Source organism: Carcharodon carcharias, chromosome 23 (genome assembly GCF_017639515.1).
Source record: "Carcharodon carcharias isolate sCarCar2 chromosome 23, sCarCar2.pri, whole genome shotgun sequence".
NCBI lineage: Eukaryota > Metazoa > Chordata > Chondrichthyes > Lamniformes > Lamnidae > Carcharodon > Carcharodon carcharias.
This window is the reverse complement of record NC_054489.1, coordinates 17,266,821-17,291,746: the sequence shown is the minus strand read 5'-3', so window position 1 is coordinate 17,291,746 and position 24,926 is coordinate 17,266,821. Positions and strand designations below refer to the sequence as shown.

Genomic DNA, 24,926 nt, shown 5'->3' with positions numbered 1-24,926 from the left:
TCAGATTTATAAAGTTCATTGAAGAACAATAGGTCCACATTTTACATTTAGAGGCCTATTATAAAAAGTAGAACTCAAACTTCAGACATGCATGTGTGTTAAAAATACTTGGGACCATTGAACACTCAATGAAAATTTTGGAGAAGTTTATAAATTCTGTATTTAATTTATTTGAAAAGGGTGAAGAGAGGTTAGGTTTGTATAAACTGGGATTCCTGAGATGTAGGTATCTGTCCTGAATGTGCAGTTGCTTCAGCACAAGGCTAGTTATCTTTTAGTGGCTTTATAGGCTCACGTTTACATATTGCTCATGGAGGGGAAGTATTTGTATTGGTCGTTTGATAGTAGAGAACTTGAGCATTGCTGAAAAAAGAGACATGTTAAAGCTTTTCATCTTGCACTCATCAGGACACTCCGCAAGAATACCAATATAAGGGGAAAACAACAATTTATACTGTATGAAGAGAGTGGTGATTGGTTGGTAAGTGGACTCTGATTGGTAGAGGCTTTGCAATGGAGAATGCACTAGTGATGGTGACTGACAGTTAACTGCCATCCATTGTTTGAAATTTAATCCAGGCAGCTTGACCCTGATTGATCAAGGCATTGCCCTGAGGAATGAGTCAGTGAATGGCTGCGACTTTTTTTGTTTACGTGAAACATATGTGTCCATTTTCATTCTGTCTGCAAAGAATAGGGTCCGAAAGGGCTGACTCATTCCTTTGGGAAATGCCTTGACAAATTAGGGTCAAGCTGAAGCTGCCTGGTTTAAATTTCAAACAATGCTTGGCAGTTAACTCAGTCACCATCACTGGTGCATTCTCCATGGCACTCTACCAACCAGTGTCCCCTTGCCAATCAGTCAGCACTCTTCACAGATAGTATAAATTATTGTTTTCCTCTTATATTGGCATTCTTGCGAAGTTTGTCATGAGAGCAAGATGAAAAGCTTCGACATGTCTCTTTTTTTCAGCCATATTAGTAATAGCCCCCAGCTGCTGCTTTTGTTTCCTGCTGATATTATCATCCCTTGGTGTAGCAGGCTTTCATATAAATGAAACTCACTTCTTTCGAACTTAGTCAGATATCCATCATGACTACCAGGGCCAAGAATGTTGTCAGTAACGAACAGCCAAAATTAATATTGTAAAATTGAGTCCATCTGGTAGCTGCCATTCGCAAGATTTTAGGAGTTAGACTCTCAAAATAGATATAAATTAATTAAAATAAGCAGAGCTTTGGACGCTGACTTTTATGGAAAATCAATTAATTATAATTCTTTTAGGGGATTTGTCACGACTTTATTTCTTTTTACCATTTTATTTTTACAGAATAGATATTTGGAGAGGCCTATGGAGATTGCACGCATTATAGCTCGATGCTTGTGGGAAGAAGCCCGACTTCTTCAAGTTGCTACATCTGTGTCACAGGTGAATGAAGTGTGATTGGAATGTTTTACCAACCAAATTATCATAAATCTGTATGCACACATTCTCTCTGAACAAATTAACTTCTATGATCCCTTCTTTTGGTTGTAATTCTATTCAACTTTAAGTAAAAGCATTTTCTTTAGAAGCATAATACAGGTAGGATTTTTGGAATTAATGTGAAAGATATAAGTAAAATTCAAGCACAGCTGTATACAGGGCATCAGAAATCTATTGTTAACATAGTTGGGATTTGAAGCATGTAAATGTATTATTCAATAGTAATATTGAACCACTGATTTTTTGTTTAAGATGTGTTTGTATGTCTACATAGCTTTCATCTGAGAGGGTAGGTAAATGGGCTTTAGACTGCAGAGTCACCAGGCCACCATCACCTGCACCAATGTGCCAATCTTTGCAGTTAAATGGTTGTCTAAGGTTGTCTTCTCACTGGATGTAGAACATCACTATGCCAGATAAAAATTGTTGAACTTACTGTAGCAGCTGATGGGTTTGAGTAACCTCTTCTGCAACTCAAACAATTAAGGCCAAAAAGTGAGGTTGTTGGGATACTTGTGTTCAGGACTTTCTTTTCTAGTATTTGGATGGTGTAAAGAACCTATTTTTATTTTTTTTGGACTTGGTTTTAAAGTTGGATGGTGGCTTTAAAAACTACCATGGCTGAAGTTGAAAGATATGTTTATTGGCGCAGGGTGAGGAATATACAATGTTGATATCTCCTGGAACAGTGTGTGCCAGGTTGGACAAAATGGTGCTGGAAAGGGGAACTGCCTAGCAGCAGCATTTTAATTGGCTTCTAATCAGGTGACCAAGGTTTTGTGTGATAGTGAGCAGAGGTCCTAGCCTGCAAGAACGCACCTAAAACCTCTCCTTCCTGTGTGTGTAAGATTCCAGTAAGTCTACAAGGCTAGCTAGCTGGCTTTTTCTTCTTAACTCTGTAACCTGCTCTCTCTGAAAAACACCCTGTCAAGAGGAAAAGGGGAAAATCAGTAGAGACATTGAAAAGCAAGTTTTTAACCAGTGAACCACAGACTGAAAGTGCTGGGAGACCACCCTGGGTCATCAACAACAAACTACAAGAATTTTGGAAGATATCAATCGAAGTCAACCCATCTAATCCTGTAGATAAAAGCAAAATACTGTGGATGCTGGAAATCTAAAACAAAAACAAAAATGCCTGGAAAAACTCAGCAGGTCTGACAGCATCTGCGGAGAGGGATACAGTTGACATTTCGAGTTCGTATGACCCTTCATCAGAACTAAGACATATAAGATGAAATATAAGCTAGTATATAGAAATGAAATGAAGTCTAATCCTGTACTCTGGATTGGTGCTACTGAACTATTTTATCTCACCCGTAAAATCCATGTTTTATGTGTGTGTGTTTGTGTATAGGGGTTAAGAAGGGGTAGGTAGAGCTTAAGTCATAGAGTTAAAAGTTAGCAGTTCATATTTCTTTCTTTTGTTACCGATTACAGACAAATTATTTACTTGTTAAGTGTACAAACCTGGTGCTCTCGTATTCTGTTAACCTAAATTAAACAGTTCGGTAGAGTTGGGCAATTTGGTGGTTTAATCAAACTTTTTACATTTGCGTCGGCTCGGGGAGCAGTGGAGCTTGTGCAGCGCACTGTCCCCAGTGAGTCGTGACAGGTAGACAGATTTATTTGTGGTGGTAATCTTCCCAGGTTAGTTCATTTTTCAATGATCTCTGAACCAGTTTATCACGTGGCATTAATGCACTGTAGAAACTCAGTATAACTATAGAATCTTGCAGCATTGAAAGAGGCTATTCCGCCCATCGTGCCTATGTCAGCTCTTCAAAAGAGCTATCCAATTTATCCTACTCCCCTGCTCTTTTCCCATAGCCCTGATTTTTTTTTTCCTTTTTTAAACATATATTCAATTCCGTTTGAAAGATAGTATTGAATCTACTTTCCACTACCCTTTCAAGCAGTATATTCCGGATCACCGTAACTCGCTTCTTAAACAAACAAAAATAATCTTCTCATTTCCCTCCTAGTTTTTTGATTATTATCCATTACTTTATTAAAGTTATCTAAGATGTGTTCATATTAAAATAGTGCTGAAATGGATGTTTTGTAAATTTGGCATTCCTAATTTTTGTACCTTGAATTAACTATTTAAAATGTTTTTCCAGCAAGCTGGGCAGTCACCACATCACAGCTCTGTGGTAACTGAGAAACAACAGATTCTTGAACATAATCTGCAGGATGTACGGAAGAGGGTACAGGTGAGTCCATTTGAGTCACTGAAAAAATACAGATTTAATTTCATACGTTGATTTGAACTGTTGCAGTAGTAAATGGGGAATCTTATAACTCTACAATGCCGAATAAATTGAAAATTGCTATTTAGAAGTGTAGGGTTTACAAAGATGAATGATAGTCAGACAAAAAAAAAATTATAATGGCACAGATTAGGCCTTGCTCAGCGTAGACATTTTTAAACCAATTTTACTGTTTAGACAAGTGTACTTAGCCGATTGTGTTAATGAAAATCATTGGCAGTTGAAGATTTGTAATAAGCTTTTTAGATGGGTTAAAATCTGATAAGTCTAAAGCCTGAGTATGGTGTACATTTGCACAGTGAATTGCCAAACAAGATAAGGGGGATCATTTAGAATAATCCATTAATAATCCATGTATCAAAACTGCTTTGCTCTATGGGAATCCTTAGCTATTGTTAGGAATATAGGTACAGAAGTAGGCTGTTTAGCCCCACCAATCTATTCTGCCACACTACTCATGCCCCACTGTTTACTACTGAAATTGAGGTTCCAATACCTTTATATTGAGTTTTAATTTAAGCACCAGATACTCCCTTAGTTTGGGCATTCTCTTTAAAATTCAGTGCAGTATGAAACACATTCTGGCTTTCATTTTGAACGATATCCTTTAAATTTAAAGTTACATTAATGTAAATAATGTGCCATTCAGAGACTCTGTGGACTAAAATTAGTTTTGTTTTAAATGATGTTTGCAACTAACCATGTCATGGCAAATAAAAGGCATAAGTATATTTGTTTTACAGGATCTTGAGCACAAGATTAAAGTACTTGAAAACCTACAGGATGATTTTGATTTTAACTATAAGACCCTGAAAAGCCAAGGAGGTGAGTGGTTCTGATAACTGGTTTAAAAGAATCCAACAGTAATACTATAAAGTAAATGAATAATGGGGTTGTGTCTGGAAATTAGATAATTGAAATTGTAGTGCATTGTCATATCTCATGAAAACAGCTTGCTTGTTCTAAATGTTAACAGATGTGCAAGATTTGAATGGGAATTCACAAGCAGCAACAAGGCAAAAGATGGCACAGCTGGAACAGATGTTGACAGCTTTGGATCAGATGAGGAGGGTACAGTTCTTTAAAATAACTATACTTAATCTTCAGGAGTTTTTCTATTTTGCTTATTGTAAAACTGTTTCTCAGTTCAAATTTTTCAAAGTAATTTCTATTCTTGCCATAAAATCTTCCTTTCGAACAGCAAATCGTCACTGACCTAGCTGCCCTACTGTCTACTATGGAGTTTGTACAGAAGACATTGACCGATGAAGAATTGGCTGACTGGAAAAGGCGGCAACAAATAGCCTGTATAGGAGGTCCACCCAATATCTGCCTTGACCGTCTTGAAAACTGGTATGAAATATGTTGGTAACTGAGAATCTTTTTAATATTGCCTTTTATGTAATACCTACCTACATCTATATTTCAGATATTTTATTGGAGAGAGTAATTACAAATCAACTATCCACATGGCACAATGTGTGTTTTTTGCCTGTTATCAGGATTACATCTTTGGCTGAGTCTCAACTCCAAACACGACAGCAGATTAAGAAACTGGAAGAACTACAACAAAAGGTTTCTTACAAAGGTGATCCTATTGTTCACCACAGACCAGTGCTGGAGGAGAGGATTGTTGAATTATTTAGGAGCTTAATTAAAAGGTACTTCAATCTTATGGATGTTGCTCTTTCCTTCCAATCTTAAGTAGCCCTTTGCTCTGTATTAAAATGTTATTTTAAATCTTGCGGGATCATAAGTTAATATTTGTAAGATAATAGAATTATGAAAAGTGAGATCTGAAGTATAGAAAATGTAATGAGGTAATTTTCCACCCTAGTATTTAAATATGTGCTTTGTACTTATAATTAGTTTAGCAAACTGGATTAATTTCAGAGTTTTCCTTTTCACCTAACCTTTTGCTTCAATTTATGATTTTGAGATCTGGTTGAGAAAGCAATTAGATGAACGTGGATATTTCCATATCTTTCACCAAGCTATTTATCGTAGTCAGTGTAAGATGCATGAAAGCAACAAGAGAATGAATCTGAGCTGATTACTAATCCCCAGTGTTATAACTGCATCCTTTTGTGCCTCACTTTTGATGTTTTTTGCAATGTATTCACTAGGAGTTGAATTTAGAAAGCCAAAATTTATTTGCTTTACAACTGGCAGAAAGAAAACCTTTACCCCCTTGGTCTTGAGATGGGTGCAAATCCAGTTCATAGAAGGGAAAGTGCAATATGTTAATCCATTAGATAACTAAGTTTTTCCCAATTCTGCTAGTTATAATTTTTCTTTATTGCCATTTGCTGCTGCTAATGATGTTAAAAAAGATCATCAACTGGAAAATGATGAAGAGAGGGTGGGTGGTGAGGAATGAATAGCTCTACACCATCCAAGCTGGAATTCGAACAAGGTCCATTAGATGATGTAGTAGCACAGTCCCACCAGACTACCATCAAATTGCCCAGTCTTGTATAGTTGCAGATTTACTTAAACTGTTTCTGTCCTCAGTGCTTTTGTCGTGGAGAGACAACCGTGCATGCCAATGCATCCAGACCGTCCCTTAGTGATCAAAACTGGCGTGCAGTTCACAACAAAAGTAAGGTAGGTAGAAAAGTACTTATTGAGAACATGGCATAGTAGCCCTTAAGAGCAAAAGTATCAAGTGAATTCTGCTGGCTAGCACTCACCTGGATTGTTAGATGTCAGTTCTGATACTTTAGTTGATTATCATCGATCAGTATTTGTTTAAAAAAACGCCACTTTCCTAGGAGTATTTAAAGCAATCATTGCTAGGAATTATAATACTTCAGTGACTTTATATTTTTGCCTTCACTACTACTGAAATTTTCATCAATGGATATCTAAAAGAGATTTGACTTGGTTCGATGCCTGCATTTAATGTATCACCTTGACTAAGTCTAATTTTCTGAAAGTTGAGTTAAAATTCCACTACAGTACTCTAGTTGATGCTTCATTGCAGTCGAGTGAGAGCTGCATTGTTGTAAGTGAAATGTGGATTCACATGAGGTTTGAGTTGCCTACAACTGGTGTGTGAATCCCAAGCAAGTGAAACCCTGTCTTAAGAATAGTTTTCACATTGCTTGTTTTTTAGTGTGCTCAGGGGCTCAACAGATCCTGACATCAAAATTTGCCCTACTATGCAGCTAAAACTACTTTGCATTGAAGTGAAAGTGGCAGGATGACTATTTCATGATCATCTTGCAAGTAAATATTGAGGGACCCTTTCTCAATTCAATCCTTCAGTGAGGTAATTTCCCTACTATGAAGAAACTGTTATAGCAGTAAGTAGTTTCCTGGTGTTAAATATATGCATTTTTAATGTTATTTGCCTGAAAGCTTTTGTGCATATGGTCCACAGTTCATGAAGATTGTTTGCATACGTTGTACAGTACAAGGTAATGGTATTTATGCTTTATTCTGTCGTAACTATCACACTTATTATATCTACTGCACATTTTCTGTTCACAGGTTGCTGGTTAAATTCCCTGAGTTGAATTACCAGCTTAAAATCAAGGTTGCCATTGACAAGTGAGTGCAAATGAACCTATATGCTGCTAAGTTTAATAGTTAACCTCCTCCATCATAAGGTTATGATTCCCCCTCAGTACTTATTTATTATAATTTTTGCCAATAGTTGTGCATATTTTTTACAAAGCTTTATATTAGTTAAAATGGTGAGTCAATATTTTATAGTAATGCACACTTGCTTGTAGGTGTCCCCTTGGCTGATACAATGACAGGTTTAATAGTGAATTTGTTGTGTTTTCCTTGTTTCATACATCAGGAGGCCTTGAAACATTCAGCTTATGAGGACCAACAAGGCAGTCTAAGCAGCACCTACACATGAATGAGTTGATCTTGCCCAATAATGTGAGGTTAACTTGTTAACATATGATGAGCTGAGGTTGTGGATTGGGTTTCCTGCATAAGTATTGCATAAAACAGCTATTGCCACCTATATATATTGTCTCCAGGGGATTATTTTTTTTTTAAGTATTAGAATGTTTGCCTTCGTTTCAAGGAGGTTAGAATACAAAGGAGAGTAAGCTATGTATCATTTGTACAGAGCTTTGGGCAGAGCCCATCTGGATTACTGTGCTCAATTTCAGGCAGAGCACCTCCAGGAAGAATTTATTGGTCTTGGAAGAGTACAGGTTAAAAGGCTTAAAGGGTTAATTTATGAGGATAGTTTGCATAAACTTGGCTTGTAAATCCTTGTTTCAATGGTTGAGGGCTGACCTAATTGAGATGTTTAAAATGTTAAAGGGACATGATATGGGAGATTCAGAAAACCAAGAGGAAAACAATCTCAAAATAAGAACTTCACCGATTGGGAGTGATGGCCAGGAGCACTTTTTCGTGATAGTCAAAATCTGGAATGCTCTCTCCCACAAGGTTGATATTTTCAAGATAGATCTATCAGGATTTGGAGGAAGAAAATTGAAATACAGATCAGCCATGATCTAATTGAATTGCAGAACATGCGTGAAGGGCTGAATGGCCTACTGCTGTTCCCATGTTACTCCTCATCAACAGGTGCTTAACTGTCTAGTGTGATGCTCAGGCATTCCAACTGTATTTTGGAGTTTGAGCCTTATTAAAATGCATTCTCTCTTTAATGAGCATTTTGTGCTCTCAAGAGTGTTGTGCAACAGTACTTCAGGCAGAAATTGGGGGTGCAGAGCACATGAAGGCCAAGTGTCCTTCATTGTCTGATAATGCATGGAGCCAACACCCAATGCATTGAGTCTGCTGATACCGATTCCAAACTGGACAAGGCTGTTTTGGGATGGGTGATTTTGTACCTTTTCAATGTGTCCCCAGCTTGGCCTAAATAGCCAAGTGGTTATGGTACTGGGTTTGTAACCCCAAGATCAAGAGTTCAATGTGTTACCAGGAGAATCATGATAGTAACTGTGTCTATCGCCAACATCAAATATAGTGTTATTGTGGTGACCATTGGTGTGATTTTTTTTTAGCTGGGGAAAATAAGCTACTTTAGAATATCTAATAAAACTAAAAAAATCTAATTCAGTTTCATAAATGTTAATTCACATTACTTTCTGTTTTGCATCTGAGTTCACACAACCATGGACTGAAACAGAATATACACTTAGCATTTTCTCTCAATTTTATTCCAGGGATTCTGGAGATGGTTCTGCACTAAGGGGGTGAGTTTTTTTGCCCATCCTCTCTTCATTGCCAGCTAAATGTTATTTTGGAGCTTTCTGTTTGTGTTCACTGTGTATAGTATCCACAATCCCTAATTTGCAACCTTATTGGTGGTGTGAGCAAGAGCAGTGTGCCATGAAACTAGCAATTGCCTTTTTACTGAAGAACCTAGCACTACAAGTTGTACGGATTGCCCAGCAGACAGCTATGTCCTCTCCCATGGGTAGACGTTGCCAGACATACTGCTAGGCCTGTTGTTCAGGCTAAAATTACAAGTTGAATTTATTAATTTACACACAAGGACAGGAGAGCAGTAGGAAACCAGTGGTACAAAGTTTCAAATCAGTTCAATATATTGCAAGACTTTTTCTTAGAATATCTGTACATGAACAAGGTACATGTCCTTGCCTTCGTTTTCTTGGCTGGTAGCTATCCAGCCAAGCTGAAGATACTGTAAATATCAGCCTAAGAAGCCTCTAAGCAAATAACAGTCAATCATGTCAGTTCAAAGAGGCAAGAAGATATCCTGGACATAAAACTCTTGAGCAAAGGCAATGCCATGTCCAGTATTTGCACATCAAAGGTTTTTAAATGTTTTCTGTGGATATGAGTGATGATGGCCGGGTTGCATTCATTGCCCAGTCCTAATTGCCCTGAACTGCATGGATTGCTGCACCACTTGAGAAGATATGCTTTGCATCCCAGATTGGAGTCAACAAATAAAATTTGCATTGCCTTTCAGAGGACCCATAATTTGGTTGGCTGGAGTGTCAGTCCATGCAGTCTAAATGTATTTGTGAAGCTGCAGAAACTATAAGCTATTTTTGAGGCACACTAGCTGAATTCCATTTACATTAGCCTAGGGAAAAAATGCAGTAACTTTAGAGTTTTCTTAACACTTCAGTTTAAAATAGTGTAAAGAGCATTTTGGTGCAATACATTAGGCATTTATACAGTGAAATTGTTTATCATTCATTCCCAGGCTTAAGAATGCAAATCAGGTAGTTCTCTGGAGATTGCACTTGTCTGATTGCTAGTTCAGGTGTTCGTAACAGACACATGGTTACATTAAATCCAACTGCAGCATTTAAAATGCATTGAGAAGTTTACATGTTTACATTGAGCACTTGTATTCTCATTCTATTATTTTGTGTGTTTAAAAAAATTAGTAATATTTTGGTAACATCAGAGTTGCAAAATACTATGCATACAGAATAAGTACCATATATAGTTCTGCTAGTATATCATCTCTTATAACACCTCTTGGTGGCAAAGCAACCATAACTAGTTATGGCTTGCTTCAGGGTACATAAACTATACTCTTGGTTTGGCTGAAGAAAGCTGTTGATCTCAAAGTAATTTTTGTTAAATTGAGGATTAAAATTAGTTGAGAGCAAAAGATCTGTTGTACTGGAATATTCTCTCATGTACTCGTAGAATACCAGCTTGAATGTCAACTACATTTTTATCATACCTTTATCTTAGGTCACGGAAATTCAACATATTGGGAACCAATACAAAAGTTATGAATATGGAAGAATCAAACAATGGAAGTCTGTCAGCAGAATTTAAGCATCTGGTAAGTAATGTGGTAGTAGAGAGCTTGTGTATTGCTGAAAAAAATGAGACATGCCTAAGCTTTTTGTCTTGCACTCATCAGGACACTTGCAAGGATATAAGGGAAATATAACAACTTATATTGTTTGTGAAAAGGATGCTGATTGGTTGGCAAGTGGTGTTGCCATGAATAATGCACCGGTGATGGTGGCTGACAGTTAACTGCCAAGCATTGTTTGAAATTTAAACCAGGCAGCTTGAACCTGATTGGTCAAGGCATTGCCTTGAGGAATGATTCAGCGAATGGCTATCACTTATTTTGTTTAGCTGAAACAGGTGCAACGTATGTGCATGTTCTTTCTATCTGCAAAGAACAGAGCCTGTGTATTAAATTATGTAGCTTCCAGTGCACACACATGCACCACACTGCGAGCCTGACTGACAATCTTAAATTGGCTGTCAGCGTAATTCTTAGCACATTGAGAATTATTTGGCGAATGTTGTTCACTCGCGGAATCACATCCAACGTTGGGCACTGTGTTTTGAGCTTTGCCCCCTGAGTCTGTACCCTGTGCTTTGTGAACAGTGGCTGGGACATCCTGTTTGATACAATCTGTCAGCCTTAAGTATGTTGGCCATACATCCCAAGTATCACACTGGCACTGAAATTCATATACCACATTACTCATTTGTGTGATGGGCCAAACATCTTTTTGACTTGACGACAGCATCCTGTTAGTGGCGAATACCACTCGTGTTGGCAGTTAAATGTCAGTCACCATCACTGGTGCATTCTCCACGGCAACGCCACTTGCCACCCAATCAGCACTCTCTTCACATACAGTAGAAATTGTTGTTTTCCCCTTTGTAATGGTATTCTTGCGAGTGTCTTGAGTGCAGGACGAAAAGCTTAGCGATGTCTCTTTTTTTCAGCAATACATTTGATAAGTATTGTGCGGAAACCACCCTTAAATAAATGCTTTAAACCGTTTACGTAATCCACATATAGATGTCTACATGTAAATAATGACGACAGGCCACTCACTCACTATATGTTTAAAAGCTTAGTTTGTATTGGTGGTAAAGTATCTAAGGGCAAGATTTAATGCTCCCCAAAAGTGAGTTTGGTGGCTGAGGGGGCATTTAATTGGGTGGGATGGGGTGGGAATCCTGCTGCCTTTCCACCATTGCCTGATTTAAGTCTGGCAGGGTGGTTGAGGGGGATGGTTCGTTGATGGCCTTCCTGCCCAGATGCTAATTGAGGCCCTTAAGTGGGCAATTAACGGTGTTCTAAATATTAAAATGGGCCCTAACATGTCTAACTGGCACTTAATATGGAGTGCCTTTCCCAGTGGAAGCAACCTCGCCAGCTCCCCAGCCAATGGGTGAAATCCCCGTCGCCTGGATTAAATTCTGCTCAAAGTGTGTGAGAGAATTTCATCTTTCTGCCATATATACCTTTTGATGCAATTAGTGATGTACCATTGCAGTTCTACAATCCAGTGATACAAAGATTTGGTATATTCCATTTTCTTAGCATAAAACTTGGCCACATACATTATTCTATAACAATTTAAAGGACATCCATTACAGATTAAGCTATAATGAAATTAAAGGGATATCAAATTACAAGGGATAGTGAATCACTGACACAAAGTGAACTCATCACTTGTAGACTGAGTCCTGCATAGGAAGGAGCACCTTCCTATTTAATAATGAACTAAAGGATTCATTTGAGTCAACTTTTTTAATACAAGCTGGATAATTTGGCACTGTTAAGTGTACCACTTGTAACAGAACTCTCAAAATCGGAAGTTTTCTTGTTTTTAATCAGGCATTACAGTATAACATCATCTTATGTTATCTAAGCAATGACTTCTTCTTCCAGACACTCAGAGAGCAGAGATGTGGAAATGGAGGCAGAGCTAGTAGTGATGTGAGTACAGATTTAAAATCTACAGTTTCTTGCAACTAGAATTTATTACACCGTCCATTGTGCAGTTCTGTTCCAATGCAGTTAACTTTTGCATCAATGTTAGGATTTGTTTCCTATCATAGTTTGCTGTTCATAAACCTAGGGGCATCCTGAGTTCAGTTTGAATGGGTGCTACTCTTAGCACAGTTTTGTGTACTTCAAAATGGAAGTAATTTGTTTGCTGCATAGCTTTTGCCCGAGACTTCCCTAATTGTGGATAAATGCTTCCCACCTTTCTCCCAAAAGAGTCATTGTCACTGTCCCCATAGTAACTAGCAATTGACACTACACATGTTGCAATAGAGAGGAAGAGCATGTTTTATTACTGGAGGGATTGTTCCTTTTTGACAACTTCCAAATGCTCTACATGAGAGATAAGAGATAATTGTTCTATCTGGAATACTGTTTGCTTATAAGTAATTATGTTTCCATATTGTTGTTTCAGGCTTCCCTCATTGTCACTGAGGAGCTACATCTAATAACCTTTGAGACAGAAGTTTATCATCAAGGACTTAAAATTGATTTGGAGGTGTGTTATAGTAATATTGTACCATCTGTTAGTTTTGTTAATTTATTTCAGCTTTCCTATTGCTTGCATTTCTATTAATTTATTTGCTCAAATTTGTTTTAATTTTTTTTTGCTTGTTGTTTAAGTTACCTTTTGATTAGCACATTTACATCTTAATGGACTTTTATGGCATAACTTCACATTTCCAACTTTTGTGATTGTGCCATCACCTTAGCTTTTAAATTGCAACAAGCACTGTGCCATGTATTTAAATGTTGATGAGTTATGCTTAACACAAGCTACTGTATTTGGTCCTAACTCTTTTCAGATGAGATGTGATATGGATCACCATTATTTCTATCCCTCAAGGCAGCATAGAAGGAAACTCGGGAGGCCAGATTACAGGATTCCTAGATAAAAGCAAAATACTGCGAATGCTGGAAATCTGAAATAAAAAACAGAAAATGCTGGGAAAACCCTGAAGCTCTGAAGAAGAGTCATACGGACTCGAAACGTTAACTCTGTTTCTCTCTCCACAGATGCTGCTGAGTTTTTCCAACATTTTCTGCTTTTACTATAGGATTCCTGCTTTTGTTTTGCAAGTGTGTTATTTTTTTCAGAAGATGATGCTCTAATGTACTGTTTTGAAGAAACCAAAATGAAATATTGTGTTTTTCTTTAAAATCTACAGAGTTTGTGACAAGTTTTTGTCGAAGTATTAACCACCTATATAAATTCTTTAACAGACCTCTTCACTGCCAGTTGTGGTAATCTCCAACATCTGTCAGATGCCAAATGCTTGGGCCTCAATCCTTTGGTATAATATGCTGACCAATAACCCAAAGGTATGAACCTTAAAATGCTTTAATTATCTGATTTAGTTTGGAAGGGAGCATAGAGTGCAATGTGTACATATTGAGTGATATAAGGTTTAAAAAAAATGTATGTCCTATTTGGGGAAGTGTCTAACCATATACACGACTTTGCAATATTTAGCATAATTTCTCAGAACTGTTTGGATATGTGTTCAGTCATTGAGGTCAGCCTTGACTCAGTGGTAGCACGTTCAGTTCTGAGTCGAAAGGTCTTGGTTTCAAGTCTACTCTAGGAACTTTAGCACATAACCTAGGTTGAAGTAAATAGAAATAAAAATTGGAAGAGATGTCAAACAGGCTGCCAATTCGCTTTCACCTATTTTACAGTGATTGTACAGTCAAGATCTGCCTCTAGGTTTCTAAAGAGATCGTAACCTTAATTGCTATCTGAGTTTAATATAGAATCTGTGTTGATACACACAATCAATGTTGTAACCTAATCACTGTCAGTTTCAAAAACTTAATCTGCTGTTCAGAAAATATGACTGTAGCCAATATTTTAATGCTTTCATTCATGTTACAGGGAGATTACAAAGTCAAAATGAAAACTTGATCATCCTTCAAAACTTGTCATTCACTAAATTCTTTGCTTTGTTTATTGTCACTTATTGTCATAGTTCTAAAATTGTGCTTCTGAAAGGATGGAAATGTTTGCCTTGATCTTCATTTTTTTTACATTCCTGAAGTGCGCTTTTTAAAACTGTTTTAACTGGTTGTGGATTTTTGCATTTTTTCGTGGTTGGGGGGAATGGTGGAATAGATGGTCATGAACATTGCTTAAATGCAATGGAAGTATTGTACATTACAGTTGACTTTGGGCAAGAATACTGCCTAATTTTGATTTAAATCTTATATTAAATTATTTGGCGATAGGCAAGTATTTTTGATTAATCAAAATTTAGTATATTTTATGGAAATAAAGTCACTGTCTATGTAACAAAGTTTAAAGGTGATAAATATACAAGATGTAACAACTTTAGTTCTGTTGATAAAAGTACTAAATTAAAACATTTAAGGTGATGCCATTATCACACTGCCACAAACTGACTTACGGTGAATTACATCAAACAGAACGTGAACTTTTTCACAAAACCACCAGTTGCCACATGGGACCAAGTAGCAGAGATTCTGAGTTGGCAGTTTTCTTCCACCACAAAAAGAGGCCTGAATATGGAGCAGCTAGGGACACTGGCCGAGAAGTTGCTGGGTGAGTAATAGAAATAGAGAATTGTCACTGAAGATACACCAGGTAGCACGTCTGAGCACTCAAATTTATCAGAAATATCCTCTGTTATTCTACCGTTAAAAATGGTTTAAACCTTCACTAAAATTGTACAGAGGCTGTCATGTCTATTCTGTTTGAAAAATTAAATACGAATCCAAGGTCGTCTATTAAAGCTAATTATGTTCCAGCATTTGAAACTGGTAGAGTATATATTTTGCGTACTGTATGGTCTAGCATGAATTCTAAGAATGTTAAATCTACTTACAATCCCCATACCAACACTGAGAATGCTGACTTCTTGGAGCTCTGTCCTTTTGAAATACTAAATCTATATTTATATTAATTTATATTAAAATGAATATATAAATATATTAAAAAATCAAGTTTGCCTGTTAAAGAGCCTGTGGCATTACTCAAAGAATTACGACGAGTTCTCCCAGTGTTTAAGCTGACAAATGCTGCCAAAAAAAACATTAACTGGTTCTTCTCATTGCGGTCTGGGATCTTGTTGGTGTAGAGTGCTGTCATGCAGTCTAGAAAGTAATTCATTCAGAAGTGTTTAGGAACTATTCAACAAAGTGTAAAGCTGCTATATAAAGGGATATAAATAATTTTGTAAAGTTCATTCATTTTTCCTTAGTAACATAAGATATTGATTTAGAAATAGAACCATCCAGAACAAATGCAGTAAATGATGAACTTGAAGCTCATGAAAAAATTCATTATCTGTAACGACCCTTTTTCTCCCTTGTGATTGACTGTTTACCACCAAATACCTTATTTCATCTTGGGGGCATTTTATGGTTGTTCCATACACTATTGTATGATCATCCAATGAGTGTAACTGAAGCAGGATAATGTTGATAGCATGTCAAACTGCAATGCCTAAAGTATTTTCCATTGTATTTTTGAGTGCTTCATTCATTTCTTTTGATTTCTTCAAATTGTTTTGTTCTGGTTTTTAGGTCCTGGTGTCAATTACTCTGGGTGCCAAATCACTTGGGCAAAATTCTGTAAAGTGAGTGAACACCCATTTTTTTCTTCAATTAATGATTTTCAAAAGACTTGCTATTCATTTTTAAACTTGCTTTACTGCCATTCATTCTTTGGTCAAAGTCCTGCTTTAAAAATAACTTTTTATTTGTTTCAAGTTTTAATTCTTCTTGTTCTGTCAAATATTTGGCAGAAACTTTGGACAGAAAATTCATTCTACCAATTTAATGCCCGCAGTCTCCGAATAATTTCGGTGTTGTTCCTTAACTGATACTTTTCTAAATAATCTTTCATTTGGCATATCTGCATTGTACTTTTTTACTGGCTGCAAAGAGGTTTTATTGCACCAATTTCATTTTATTGCAGTTTCAGGATAGCGACTTTTTTCTTAGTTGAGTAACTAAAAATTTAAAGAACAAGCAAACTCATTTTTTAAAAAAAATTTACATTTCCCTCAATTCTTCTTCATTCAGGAGAATATGCCAGGCAAAGCATTTTCATTCTGGGTATGGCTGGACAATATCATAGACTTGGTGAAGAAATTCATTCTTTCTCTGTGGAATGATGGGTAGGAATTTACTATAATACAAATTTTGTTTGTAATCCTTCACATGCTTGTTGCTACTTCAGACCCTCAGTACTTAAATGCATTACAATATACTTCGTTCCACAATCCTATGTTTTCGAGTTTGTCATGTTCAATCATACAGATCACTACAATCTGTTATGTTAAATTTTGATGTAGATCTTACAAGTATTCAGAGCTTGGCACAGTGCACAAACTTTGACCTACTTTTAATAAAATTTGTAATTTTTATGATGATTTAATTTGTTTTGTAATAGGTATATCATGGGTTTCATAAGCAAAGAAAGAGAGAGAGCCTTACTGAATGTGAAACCCCCAGGCACTTTCCTTCTTCGTTTTAGTGAGAGCAACAAAGAAGGAGGAATCACCTTTACGTGGGTGGAAAAGGATATCAATGGTACATAACTTTTTAATTACATATCTTGATGTGAAATAATTTCTGTAAATGGTGAGATCAGAATTTAGTTAACAATATCGTATAAATGATATTTTTAAAAAGATTTTATGTAGCATACATTTCCTGTGTCACGTTTTTTTTCCTGTAAAACTTCAACTATCAACACTACTGTACCCAAATCTGTTAAGTACCAACCTAGTGATGTGGTTCTGTTACTAGACCAATAATGCAGAAAAAGTGAGTTCAATTCCCACCATGACAGTTACAGCGCAGAAAGAGGCTATTCAGTCCTGTGCTGGCCAGAGTAAGATGAAAAACAAACTAGCTGCTTGTTTTAATCCCACTTTCCAGCACCTGGTAAGTAGCCTTGCAGGTTACAGCACTTCAGATGCAGATCCAAGTATCTTTTAAATGAGTTCAGCCTCAACCACCAATTTAGGCAATGAATTCCAGATGTCCACCGCCCTCTGGGTGAAAAAGCTTTCCCTCTAATCCTTCTACCAGTCACTTTAAATCTATGCCCCTTGGTAATTGACCCTTAAGCTGGGGAAATAAGTCTTTACTGTCTACCCTATCCAGGCCCCTCATAATTTTGTACACCTCAATTAGGTCACCCTTCAGCCTCCTCTTCTAAGGAACACAACCCAACCTATCCAATCTTTCCTCATAGCTGCAATACTCAAGCCCTGGCAGCATTCTTGTAAATCTTCTCTGTATTCTCTCCAGAGTAATTGTCCTTGTAATAATTTTGTAATAAGAAGCTGATATGAATAGAATTAACCATGAAGCAGCTGTCAAATTGTTATAAAAACCTTACAGGTTCACTGTTGGCCTAGATGGAAAGAAAACAAAAACAGAATTTTCCAGGTAATTCTGTTTTTGTTTTGGATTCCCAGCATCCGCAGTTTTTTGTTTTTATATAGATGGAAAGTAACTTGTTTTGCCTGGTGCAACCTATATGTGATTCCAATCTTTCAGGAGTGTGATTAACTCAACTGCACTCTGAAGTTGTCTCATGAACCACTCAGTTGTATCAAGCAGCTATTCAAGAAGACCTGGAACCAATTGCTAAAGAGCAGCTAGGGATGGGCAATAAATAACAGCCTTGCCAGTGTTGCCCATATCCTGAGTGTATAATACTTTTTAGTTTTCTGATTCACTATGGTGAATGCCACAGCATATCTAATAACATTTTCAGTTGTAAGAATGTAATGCATAATCTACTTCAGCTAATGAATTTTGAACTCTTCTAAGTAATAAAAACAGAAGACGTGAGAAATTAGTTTTTTTTAAAAATCTGCATGATACAGCGAAACCATTTCAAGTTCTTCCCCAATTGAGGTTAGTGATCCAGAATTGTCACTTTGAAGAGTCATTTGAAAAATCTCAGTCTAGAGTGATTTTCTTTTAAAGTTATGTCCTGCAGTGATCTGCTCAGTGGGTATTTATACAGAACTGCCCACACCCTGTTCTGTACTTCCAAGTGCCCAAAAGTATGTGTTCCAAATATTGAGATTTGAATGTTCAATGCAACCCTGTAGTTGCTGGTCTTCCTGTTGCAGTAACCATGTGTTGCTTCAGAGACAAGCTACTGAAGCATGACATTTCATTGCTTGGAGTCAAGTTCCAACACTCCTGCCTTAGAAATGGCACAGACCTTTTAATTTGAAGGTCTGGGTTGAAAGGTTATGGGGAGAGGGCAGGAAATTGGAGTTGCGGCCAAAATGAAATCAGCCATGATCGTAATGAGTGGAGGGGCTGAATTGCCTACTCCTGCTCCTAGTTCTTATGTTGAAAATGAATAAGGGTGGGTGAGAGTCCAGCATGACTGGAGTGTTTAGAAATGCATTCACTCAAATAATACTTATACTCCTTGAACTTTTAATTGTGTCCAGACATGTCCAATCTAACAACTAAAAATTTAGATTCTCCATTTATGTTAATAACTATGACATTCATGAATTTTACACCTTTTCTTGTCAGGAAAAGAGAATGAAATGTGATTTTGAAGTTGTTTGGTGTATCACTGATTTCGATCTAACTCTACTGGTACTCAACTGTTATGACAGTGCATGTGTTTGATAAACTGAATGAGTCAGAATCTTCTGCAAGTTGAGAGAAAAATTTGATATTACATCAGGCCCTGTGATTTGAATCTTTCTGAAGGTTCCCCATTAGTTTCTCCACTCATCAGGATGTTAATTTTATTTGGAAATATATTGTAAAGTGCTAAAAACAAAAAACTGTGGATGCTGGAAATCCAAAACAAAAACAGAATTACCTGGAAAAACTCAGCAGGTCTGGCAGCATCGGCGGAGAAGAAAAGAGTTGACGTTTCGAGTCCTCATGACCCTTCAACAGAACTAGGTGAATCCAAAAAAGGGGTGAAATATAAGCTGGTTTAAGGTTGGGGGGTGGCGGGGGGGAGTGGAGGGGTGTGGTGTGGCTGTAGGAACAAGCAAGCAGTGATAGAAGCAGATCATCAAAAGATGTCACAGACAAAAGAACACAGGTGTTGAAGTTGGTGATATTATCTAAACGAATGTGCTAATTAAGAATGGATGGTAGGGCACGCAAGGTATAGCTCTAGTGGGGGTGGGGGGAGCATAAAAGATTTAAAAATACTTAAAAATAATGGAAATAGGTGGGAAAAGAAAGATCCGTATAATTTATTGGCCTCCATCCCCACTCCCTTTCTGTTTCTTCCCCTTTCCTTTTGTTTTTTCCAATAAATTATATAGATTTTTCTTTTCCCACCTATTTCCATTATTTTTAAGTATTTTTAAATCTTTTATGCTCCCCCAACCCCCACTAGAGCTATACCTTGAGTGCCCTACCATCCATTCTTAATTAGCACAGTTGTTTAGATAATATATCACCAACTTCAACACCTATATGTTCTTTTGTCTGTGACATCTTTTGATGATCTGCTTCTATCACTGCTTGCTTGTCCCTACAACCACACCACCCCCTCCACTTCTCCTTCCCTCCCCCCCGCCCCACCTTAAACCAGCTTATATTTCACCTCTTCCTTGGATTCACCTAGTTCTGTTGAAGGGTCATGAGGACTCGAAACATCAACTCTTCTTCTCCGCCGATGCTGCCAGACCTGCTGAGTTTATTGTAAAGTGCTGATGTTCTGATTTAAAATTGAAGTGAAGAACATAACCAGAGAAATCTTTGGCAGCATCGAGAAGGCATGTGGTTTCTCCTACAGTTCCGACACAACTGGGACTACAATAATTTTAATGCATTGAATAAGTCATGATCTGGACTACTTTAGTAGAGCAGAGTCCTAGTGTAGGTTAAAAGGCCTTTATCTTCTGTAGCATTTTGGAATTAATTATGTTGAACTGTTCAGAACTATATACTCTGGATAGTTTTGATGCATGAAAGCAGTGAATATAATGAAGAAAGAGTAACTGAATGGGCCATCATTGTGTTTACAAGTGCAAGCACAATTAATTGATCAAACTTTTAAGGGTTTTTTTGCATGACTACCTTGCATTGGATGTCTATTTAATATTGCATTCTCCATGTAGCTACAAGTCTGATCAAATGCACTAACCTTTAGGTAACTTTTTAAGGTGAAGTTGCCACAATACTTCGGTACACTTTTGTTTTAGGTCCGGAACTTTGGTTTGAGTTCAGTTGAATAGATTGAAAACTTTCTCTTTAAGGATCTGATGTGAAAGGGGTTTGGTTAGTCTGAACCCTGCTCCAAGTGGCTATGTGGAGACCATGTTGGCACTGAACTGTGATTTTTCTGACATACTAGACTGATTGATATGAAATATAAGAATGTTTAAACTGGTCTCACCAGAGTTGCTGTTCTGAATTTAGTAATGTAATGCACTGTGGCTCAGTAAAGGTATGTTCATACTTGACGTTAATGTGTTTGACACTTGCATCGGATGTCCAAAGTAGAAATGTTCCATTCCCAAGAATTGACATACTTCACCTCAAAAAAGAGACCAAAATCATGCCATAACAAGTCTTGCAAGTTCTACAGCTCAATTGTGAGATGCCTTTTCATGCTTGGTGTAAATTAAATTGAATTAATTAAATTATTGAATATGTTAAAATCTTCCATCACTGTAGCCCTAGCTATTTTGTGTTTGAATTAATTTATACATTAGTTTTAACTTCTTTTAAACATTTGTAACAGGAAAGACCCAGATCCAGTCTGTGGAACCGTATACCAAACAGCAACTGACCAACATGTCTTTCGCTGACATTATTATAAGTTACAAGATCATGGATGCCACCAATATCCTAGTGTCACCACTGGTCTATTTGTATCCTGACATTCCAAAGGAGGAGGCATTTGGAAAATATTGCTGCAGTGAACCTCAAGAAGCTATTGATCCCAATGATCCAGGTGAAGCTTTGCATATTGCCTAAGCTCTCATACTTGGTCTTCTTTATTCTTGCTGAACTATAAATTCAGAATGTTGATAAGAAGGAGCTGTTCATTGTGCATCTTGAAAACCAGCCCAAACTTTGAAGTTGAGATTCATCTGGCCAACTCTAAAGTGAGAGAAGCCAGAGACTTTTCTAAATAATTTTTTAATCTCCAACACATCAGTTATGGACCAGTTAGCTAGGTGGCTAGCATGTGGTTCAGTATAATTCCAACAGTGCAGGTTTAATTCCCATTCATGTTAAGCTAGACTTGGAACCTGCCTCTCTCTCTCTCTCTCTCTCTCTCTCTCTCTTTCTCTCTCTGTCACACTGTTTTTACCTGAATCACAGAATTGTTACAGCACAGAAGGAGGCCATTTGGCAAATTGTGTCTGCACCAGCTCTCTGAATGAGCAATTCCCTTAGTGCCGTTTCCCTTCCTCCTTCCCATAACTCTGCAGAATCTTCCCTTTCAGATAACAGTCTAATTCCCTCTTGAATGCCGCGATTGAACCTGCCTCCACCACGCTGTCAGGCAGTGCATTCCAGATCCTAACTACTCACTACATGAAAATGTTTCTCCTCATGTCACCATTGCTTCTTTTGCCAATTATCTTAAATCTGTGTCCCTCTGGTTCTTGATCCTTCTGCCAATGGGAACGGTTTTTCCCTATCTACTCTGTCCAGACCCTATCTACTCTCCCTGGAAGTGTTTCACAGTCAATGAAGTACTTTTTGTAGCATATAAGCCACTTAGTATAATTTCTCTTTAACTTTTCATCATTGCTTTACAATTGTTTCTCATTTTTTGAGCAGTTGACTAATTCCACAATCTAATTGTTGATTTTATTATTCTAATCCCCCATTGAATTTTTGAAATTATCTAAAATGTATTCCCTTGTATTACAGTCTTGCTGACCAACAAAAATAGTTTATCCTTGTTTACTTCAGGATACCAATTCATTATTTTGAAGAACTCAGTAACCTTCTCCATGCCAGTGAAAAAGCCATAACTTTTAAAATTGTCTCCATAATGATGACTTCAAATCCTTTGCAACTTGCCAGTAAATCTGTGCTGTTCTGTCTCCATTGTTTTTATAACTCTATTGGAATGAAGTACAATAAGCTATTCTCAATTCTCCTGTTAGAAACATAAGAACAAGAGTAGGCTATTCAGTCCCTCAGGCCTGTTCCATTATTCAGTTTGCTGCTTTGTACCTCAATCTCATTTACGCACCGTTTTCTCCATTTCCCTGTCACCTTAAATTTCCTCCAACCTTGTTACCTTGACATTATCTACACATGTAGAACTTGGTTCTTCATTTTATTTTTTCACCATCCCTCTCAACCCTTGTTGACATTAAAATGCATGTGTAGGCTATCTTGTCAATAAAGTTCACCCCAGTACCAGAACTGGACCCAATGCATCTGAACCCTCCCCTCCTACACCATTATTGCCCGTTTATCTCCTTAAAGTAACTATTCCTGAGATTACCTCCTCAATCTTAACTTTTGGAGAATTTTTTGAAGGACTTGATTCTTGTACTTCTGCACGTTGCTGGTTCCGCCAAGAAATGTAACTTTATCTGATTCAAACCCACTTCTGTGCCAGCAATATAACATGTAGGACTTGTGTTTCCGTATTCTATCCACTATGAAATTTGCATTTTCACTTTGTCCTTCCAATGAACTTTTTTTTTTAAATACTGCCCCATCCTTGAGATGTTGCACTTAGAAAAAATATTCATTGTTTAAAAATTTGCGCACTCAGCTTGTCAGTCAGAAAATATGGGCAGGATCTTCCGGTTAGCAAGCGGGGGCAGGGCCCACTCGCCAACGTGTAAAATGATGCGAGATGACACCCTGCGTTATTTCTATTTTCAGGTCGGTGGGGGCGCAGCTGAGTCAGCTGTGCGCCTGCTGACTTGTCAACGGCCTTTTGAGGCCATTTAAAAAGTAATTAAGGTAATTAATGGACCTGCCCGTCAATCTTAAGGTTGTTGGGCAGGCTGGGAGCCCTGACCGGCTTCGGAAAAAGCACGAAATCTCATCCAAGCGTGGGATGAGGTTTCATGAGGGTATTTAAATTTTTATCTAATCTTTCAATAAAAGTGATGGACGTGTCCCAACTCTTGTGACAGTATCACATGAGGGGACATGTCAGGGAAATTTTTTTTGTCATTTCTATTAAAAATTTTAATTCCGAGCCGATCTCCCTGAGGCAGCACTTGGCCTTGGGGAGATCTATGTGCTCTTTGGCGCACATGCAGGGGAATCTCTCTCCTCTCTCTCCCCCCCCCCCGCCCGCCCGCACAGGAAATCCTGGCAGACGTCACGCTGGGCAGGCCTTAAGTGGCAGTGCGCCCCCAATTGGTGCCGATCGGAGGCGCGTCTGCCCACTCCCACACTCTTCCCCCCCAACCCCGCTCCCGGCAGCAGCGGGGAGAAATTTTTCCCTATATATCAATTATAGAGATAGAAAATGGAGGCATGTGTTATTTAAATTTATATCCGTTAACCACAAAAAACTTGTTTTATTTTCCTTCCTTTCTTTAATATCCTGAGCTTGTTTTGATTATCTTTTTAATATTGCAGAAACATTTGCATATCTGAAGCGAAAATTCATTTGTGTGACACCGTGAGTAAACATATATATATAGTTTTTTGTTATTACTTTGCATGTGCTTCAGTGGCAAATTTTGTAGTCTAACCACTTTTATTGATCAACTTTGTAACAACAGAATTTTATACATATATTGAAACGCTGTTAGGAGACTTTGTGGCACAGTGGAGAGTGTCCCTGCCTCTGAGCCAGAAGCTCCGGGTTCAAGTTCCATTCCAAGACCTGATGGCTACAGAAGGTGCGTTCATAGTGCAGCAGAACAGGTCTATTATCAACCTGCAAATCCTTCCAATACGCCTATGGCAGGTGATAAGAGCAGGAGAGACTCCTGGTTAGCCATGATGGATGTAGAGCGGCATCCCTCAAGTTTGGCCTCTGGTTTCAGGGTAGTGACCTGTTCCAGGAAAAAAAATCTATGGAAACAGATGTAACCATGTGCTTCGTCTGCCTCGCCTTCAGGCAAGAGAAGAGAATTAAGAGAGAGAAATTCTATTTAAGAAATTAATAATAGCAGTAATTAGTAAACTGCTTTCATTAAGTTAATGATACAGGTATCTCAACTTGAAATTTGGCTCTGACTCAAATCTTTACTACTTTATCTACCTAATTTGCACAGAACAAACTCAGGTAACACAAGCGACCTCTTCCCCATGTCTCCACGAACACTGGACTCTTTAATGCATTGTGGAAGTAATAATGAAGGACCTGAACAAGGAGCAGCAGGTGGCCTTGGTAAGTGGCTTGCAGGATCCTCTTGAAACATATATTTTTCACCTGGAGAAATAGTGGAACTGTGATCAAATAACTTTTTTTTCAGTGGAAAT

At 37.7% G+C, this 24,926-nt stretch overlaps 1 protein-coding gene across 2 annotated transcripts in view; it reads left to right on the top strand.

The window, feature by feature from the left end:
* Positions 1–24,926, top strand: part of stat3 (signal transducer and activator of transcription 3 (acute-phase response factor)) — a 53,780-nt gene that overhangs the window by 25,831 nt on the left and 3,023 nt on the right. For both annotated transcript variants that reach the window (XM_041217611.1, XM_041217612.1), the window contains 20 exons: positions 1,332–1,430; positions 3,611–3,703; positions 4,504–4,585; positions 4,737–4,831; positions 4,962–5,113; positions 5,263–5,421; positions 6,275–6,367; positions 7,256–7,315; positions 8,929–8,958; positions 10,445–10,538; positions 12,405–12,452; positions 12,937–13,020; positions 13,746–13,844; positions 14,946–15,081; positions 16,065–16,117; positions 16,566–16,660; positions 16,936–17,075; positions 21,244–21,456; positions 24,075–24,117; positions 24,719–24,834. In XM_041217611.1, the coding sequence (XP_041073545.1) occupies positions 1,332–1,430; positions 3,611–3,703; positions 4,504–4,585; positions 4,737–4,831; positions 4,962–5,113; positions 5,263–5,421; positions 6,275–6,367; positions 7,256–7,315; positions 8,929–8,958; positions 10,445–10,538; positions 12,405–12,452; positions 12,937–13,020; positions 13,746–13,844; positions 14,946–15,081; positions 16,065–16,117; positions 16,566–16,660; positions 16,936–17,075; positions 21,244–21,456; positions 24,075–24,117; positions 24,719–24,834 (1,984 nt within the window). The remainder of the gene's footprint in view (positions 1–1,331; positions 1,431–3,610; positions 3,704–4,503; positions 4,586–4,736; positions 4,832–4,961; positions 5,114–5,262; positions 5,422–6,274; positions 6,368–7,255; positions 7,316–8,928; positions 8,959–10,444; positions 10,539–12,404; positions 12,453–12,936; positions 13,021–13,745; positions 13,845–14,945; positions 15,082–16,064; positions 16,118–16,565; positions 16,661–16,935; positions 17,076–21,243; positions 21,457–24,074; positions 24,118–24,718; positions 24,835–24,926) is intronic.